The sequence below is a fragment of the Pantherophis guttatus genome, chromosome 7, assembly GCF_059756535.1.
Source record: "Pantherophis guttatus breed Tessera chromosome 7, ASM5975653v1, whole genome shotgun sequence".
Classification (NCBI taxonomy): Eukaryota; Metazoa; Chordata; class Lepidosauria; order Squamata; family Colubridae; genus Pantherophis; species Pantherophis guttatus.
In genome coordinates, this window is record NC_142069.1 from 47,581,295 (window position 1) to 47,587,294 (window position 6,000).

Genomic DNA, 6,000 nt, shown 5'->3' on the forward strand with positions numbered 1-6,000 from the left:
TACCTTTACCCAATGACAACTGGCAAAGCAGCTGTTGTGACTACTTACAAAGAGTCCTTCCATGTCCTACAACATTTGATGAAGGACAAACTTACTATTCAAGCTTATTCTAAATAAAATATTTTTGGTTAAGCAAGAAATCACTGAATAACATAATAGAATTCTATATACCTGATTACTGCAAGTATCTTCATACTCATCTATAAGTTCAAAAACAGTATTTGAACTGTGCTTTAACAGGGAATGGAGAAAGTCAGGATACATGCTCCTCGCAGCTAAAATCACAGAAAAAAAATGTATCATTAGTATGATTTGCTTCATGCAATCATTTCTTGCTATGGGTTTACATTTAGACTTCTAATCATAATACAGATCGTCCTCAATTTGACAATTGAGGTTGGAATCTCATTCATTAAGTGAAGCAGTCACCAAGGAAGATGCTCATCTGACTGCTTTGCTCAATGACTGTAATCCCAACTCTCCCAGTTGCAGTCATTAAGCGCAAAGGGGTTGGGAGGAGTGAGGCCCTGAGGCCAGGACCCACTAGCATGTGGAAACACGTCATGGGCCAGGAGGCTTCAACTGGCTATAGAGACCACTGGCATGCAGAAACTTGTCACAGGCCGGGAGGGTAGGGCCCTCTCCCCACTTGGGTCTACTTACTTTACCTTTTTCTACAACTGCTGAAAGAACCTTTCTAGCCTTCAAAATGATCATCTTTGCTAGATTTCACCTTTGCTGGCCAGAAACATCCTCACTTTGCTAGCAAAGGCAATTATTCTGAAGGCTAGAAAGAATCTTTTCTGGCCAGAAAGCTAGAAAGTTTCCTTTCTTTTCCAAGAAATTGATGCCCTATTCTTGGGTTATTACCCAAGAAAATTCATGAAGAAAAGCTTGTTCTGTTCACTGCTCTTCTGTTCACTGTACATTAAACAACTCACAAAATATGTATTTTATCTGCTTTTTTCACAGGCTCATTAGTCAATATTGTTAAACTATTAGTCAATATTGTTAAACTATTATTCAAATAAAACAGGAACATATTCCTCTTACCAGATTCCCCTGGGTCATCCTCATTCAAGAGGACAGCACTCTTTGTGACTTCTTCTGCTGTACTATAATCTAAGTTTACAAACATGACTGAATGTGGAGGTGTAAGTGCAGCTGTCCAGTCACTGCCATCTAACTAAGACACAAAGCATTTTATCAGTATGAAGGCAGATTTGTTTTCTAACTGTAGTCTACTTTAAGATACACTGATAATTATAGTACACCATAATCGCAATTATAAGTTGGAGAAATGTGAGGTAGCCATTAGCTTTCAAAGAAATGATTTTTAGCAGAGCACTAAAATATATTTTATTTACACTCAGAACAACCTAAATAGCCATTATGAGTTTAAAATTTCATCCCTATTATCCATGTATTAAAATGTAATCTAAAAATTCCTTTTATTAGCCGTAAAAACTTTATTTCAACCAATATAACTGTCCCATTATTTTTAAAGGGGTTATATATCAACAAGGTTTTGTGATAAAAAATAAATAAATTCATAAAGGATAATATACCTTCCAAAATAGTAAAGAGAGAATACCAACTCTCTTCCCATCAAGTTAAGGACTGACATAATTTTGTAGCTTTCAAAATGACAGAAGGAAATAAATTGATGCATTTATTTACTTATTCAATTTTTATGGCCTCCACTTCAAAAAAGTGCTATGGATGGTAACCAATCATAAAATCAATTAAAAACAAATACAAACAGAATATAAAAATAATATATATATATCAACTGAAAAAAAATCATAACCCTGTATGTTAATATAACCAGGAAACAGGGTGTTTCACACACTTGAAATCCTAGGCCTGGACACATAACCAGTCTTCAAGGTCTTATGAAAAGCCAACAGAGTCAGGGCCAGTGAGAAGCCAGGCACTTGGCAGAGAAGGCATGTCTCCTGGTTCTGCTAGGTGATATTCCTTGGCTGACAGGACCCTGAACATGCGTATCCTGCTAGACCAAATTGGATGGTTAGAAACAACTGAGAGAAGACATCTCAGGTAACCCAGTTCCAAACCACAAAGGTCTTTAAACATGATATAACCAGCACCTTGAATTTCATCCAGAAACACACTGGCAACCAATGCATGAAGCAGTGGTCTTACATAGGTTGTATGACTGACACCATTTACAGCTGTGCAGCTTCATTCTAGACCAGTTAAAGCTTCTGGATGCTCTTTAAGGGCAACCCCATATACAGTGTACTGCAGGAATTCAGATGGGCGGTCACAAGGCATGAATGTCTGTGAGCAGATACTTTCGTTTAATAGTAATATACTTACTAGCAGTAACTAGAATCATCCTATCTGGGCTGCAGAAATTCAGACAACCAGGAGATACAGAATAGCCACGGGAATAAACTATAGCAACCAATTATATTCCTCTATGTCATAACCACTTAATGGGGAAGGGAGGGGCTTTCTTGAATATTTTCAATCTCTCTAAATCCCAGACAAATACTGCAGCATAATTCATAAAACCCATAGCAACTACAATGGTAATTATTTCTTTACTTACCAATCAAATAACTCATTCATAAAAATCACAAAATATTCTTACACTGCTATATCTTACATTGGGAAATAGTTAAGATCCAACAAGTTCTTACAAAGTTTTTCATATTAACTTAGAGACACATTGGAAAGGAGAAACTGCACTTTATACACTTTAGCCAGAAAGCATAGCATATCGCTTGGAGAAAAGAATGTGGTGAATGTCCTACTTAGATGAAATAAAAAACAGGTGTCACAAACTGATTGGTTTTGGAGGTGGAAGGACACAGTGCACAACTTATTCCAGGTCCCATTTGTACTATTTTTTTTTTTTGAACTATATACTAGCAATCTTTCCAAAACTGCTTACAGGAAGAAAATTAAAAGCAAGACTCACACTCTGCTACTTTATGCATAGCTCCATGAACATGTTAAATGTAGGTGGATCAATTTCTGAGACTGCCATTTTGTGATAATAGTGGGTTATTACAAAGTATAACTAGAGGTTCAACTATGTTATGCACCAGTCTGTCCATTTCTGTTTAGTATGCTCTTACCACAGACAAATTACCAAGGTGCCCAGGAATCTTCACAAAGTAAGGCGATTTCCTCTCTGTGCCTAGGTTGGTAGATATATTTGACTGCTTTGTGGCACTTCGGCTCCGTGGAGTAACTGGAAAAAAATATTTTTGATTTTTTTTTCCTGAAAAACAGATACTCTTGTGTTTAAAACTTTTAATTTTATTTTGAAAAAATGAATTCTGGATGACAAGTAGAATACAGAAAATGTAAAGGACTATTTTATTAAAGGAATTTTACTGTATGTTAGCTGTAATTTTTAATATATATAAGTAGACATTAAATAAAAAGAATCTTACCAGATTGAGAAAACAGTTCTGGAGTCCTGGGAATTGCTAATCCTCTTGTTGACATGGCACTTAAACTGTCATCTAGGGTAGCCAAGACTAAGAAAGGAAGCTAAGCTAAGAAAATGTATATCAGATTTTGCCTCATCATATAGAAAATTCTTCTATCAAAATTTGGTAAACTGAGCCCTCTTTCATCAGGTCCTGCAAATGAAATTTTTTTCCTAGTTGGTTAGTTACTGACAACCAAGCCAGATGATGCTATGCACAAAATTTATTTTTTAAATAAAAACCTTGTCTTATTCCATTAACTGGGAATAGGGACACTTGAAAAATCAAATTCAAGTGTTCACATTTTACACAATACCACAATCAAGAAAGCCACATTATAATTAGTGTAGTAAAACAACAGGCATTCTATGATTTTTTTCATTACAAATTGTGTGTGGTAGTTTGTGTATTAGATTAAATCAGTGAGAAATGTTTGGCATCTAATTCATTTTAAAATACATTCCAAACAAGGAGAAACACTGAAAAATTTTAAAGATTGAAACCATGTGGAATGTTGCACCTATTTTTAATATGAGTGTATTTTTTTCATTTTCAAGAAAAAGATGCTATTTTTGCAGCACACAAAAATAACGGGGATCTCCCAAATTACACCATTTATGGGATACAAGTTATGTTAACTACTATAATAAAGGATACTAGAAACTTTTTTTTTAGTATTTTGCTTTTGAACTGGCTGAATCATTTCTTGTGAAGACGTATTCTGAAAATCATTCCTGAAAAGGTAAGAATGAAAATTATTTTGAACTTGGCTCCATATTTTGTCTTCACAGACATAGGATGTATAGCTTTGCCTCCTTTTGATTGAAAAAAATATATATTTTGGAAATTTAGACTTAAATGTATTCCTCAGCAAGTCTTCTCTTCTTCATTCACACAAGCAGTTTTCATGATCAATCACATGTCTATGTGAAGATTTATACAGACAATGAGGTGTGAGAGCTTGTTTTATGCATATGTATACCTGTGCGGATCTGTGCACACACATGCACACACCTACACACTGCACACACATACACACTGCTCCCTTCAGGGCTATAATTTTGAATTAGAAAAGGGTGAAAAAAAGCATCATCATCATCAATTGATGTACGCTCCCACAGAGAGGGGCTCCTCAGGGTGCCGTCGGTCAAACAATGTCGACTGGCAGCCCCCAGGGGGAAAGCCTTCTCTGTGGGGGCACCTGCCCTTTGGAACGAGCTCCCCGCGGAGATACGGAGGATCCCGGATTTACGCACTTTCCACCGTGCCCTCAAGACTTTTTTATTCCAACAAGCTGGGCTGGCCTAACTCTTTTTAATTGCTTAATTTTAATTTGCTTTTTAAAAAAGGGGTGTTTTAATTAGTATGGGCCAAATTTGTTTAATATGTTTTAAATTGTTTTTTAAACTTTATATTGTATGTGTTTTATCTTTGGCTGTTCACTGCCCTGAGTCCTTCGGGAGAAGGGCAGTATATAAATCCAAATAAACCTTAAACCTTAATTCTATGAAATAATCCTGGAATAGGTTTTAATCACTTTAATCACTACAGTAAAATAGATATAATCACTGTGGAATTACATTTTTCTTAAGTTAAAAACATTAATTATTCTTAGATCCCTGCCAAAGTGCACACAGCATGATCTAACAAATGTGAAATTCCACAGAAGGCACTTCAACCAGACAAAAGCCCCCCTTCTGGCCAGTTATCAAAGAGCAAAGCATCTAAGGAATAACTCCCAATGATGTGGGAGGAGGTCCAGCACTTTTGGTGCCTATGCCGTATATCGTTTTGGGGTGAGGGGCAAGACTTCAATTTCCTGTTTTTTATAAAACCTGGTGCTACACATACCACCCGGGACACTAAAAGTATGCCATTAATTGAGAATAAAAATGAATCCCAGCCACTAATTTTAATGTGTTTAATATAAAAAGGTAAAAAAAACCCCTTTTTACCAAGGGTTTTAAATAATAAAAACCCAGTAATAACAACAATAAATCTGCTACTGTTCCTCCATTATGCAAAATCATCGTTGAATAAATGTATGCGATAATAAAGACGTCCATTTTTAAGGTACCCACAGAAACCTTCATCATCATCTGCCTAGGGCCAAAATACCTCACCGGTCCATTTCGGCATTTGAGGCCATCGGACCTCCCGTCCAAGTCGCTACTTGAGAGTTCCCGCTTCCGGAAATTAGGTAACGGGAACCGGAAGGGAAGCACACTTGAGAGGCAAGGATGGAGTTGGAGCCGCGAAACGACGATGTCTTTGGTCCTAGACTAACCGCCTGGTGAAAAGCCCGTTGATCTTTTTTTTTTTCCTAACGTTTTTTCTAACGTTAGAATGCTAATATGCCTCCGGGTTTCAGAATGGAAAAGAAATCTATAAATCCGTTAACTGCCTTGACAAAGGCAGGTTAAATCGAGTTCCTGTCCTCAGATCAGCAAGTAGGGCGCCCTCTACCGTTTTGGAGGATTACATCCCGATCGATGTTCAGACACCTGCTTGTTTCCTGTTGCTGCGATAG

The 6,000-nt window shown here is 36.7% G+C and overlaps 1 protein-coding gene across 6 annotated transcripts in view; it reads right to left on the bottom strand.

The window, feature by feature from the left end:
- NUP107 (nucleoporin 107) overlaps positions 1 to 6,000 on the bottom strand; it is a 25,977-nt gene extending 19,977 nt beyond the window's left edge. The window contains exons 1-6 of one of the 6 annotated variants that reach the window (XM_034402848.2): positions 5,594 to 6,000; positions 4,128 to 4,204; positions 3,432 to 3,518; positions 3,111 to 3,226; positions 1,054 to 1,186; positions 172 to 275 (exon numbers count right to left, since the gene is read on the bottom strand). In XM_034402848.2, coding sequence (XP_034258739.2) covers positions 172 to 275; positions 1,054 to 1,186; positions 3,111 to 3,226; positions 3,432 to 3,518; positions 4,128 to 4,204; positions 5,594 to 5,619 — 543 coding nt within the window. In that variant the 5' untranslated portion in view covers positions 5,620 to 6,000. Of the gene's footprint in view, positions 1 to 171; positions 276 to 1,053; positions 1,187 to 3,110; positions 3,227 to 3,431; positions 3,519 to 4,127; positions 4,205 to 5,551 lie in introns of all 6 variants that reach the window. The other 5 variants (XM_087874116.1, XM_034402849.3, XM_087874115.1 and 2 more) reach the window with 5 other exon arrangements.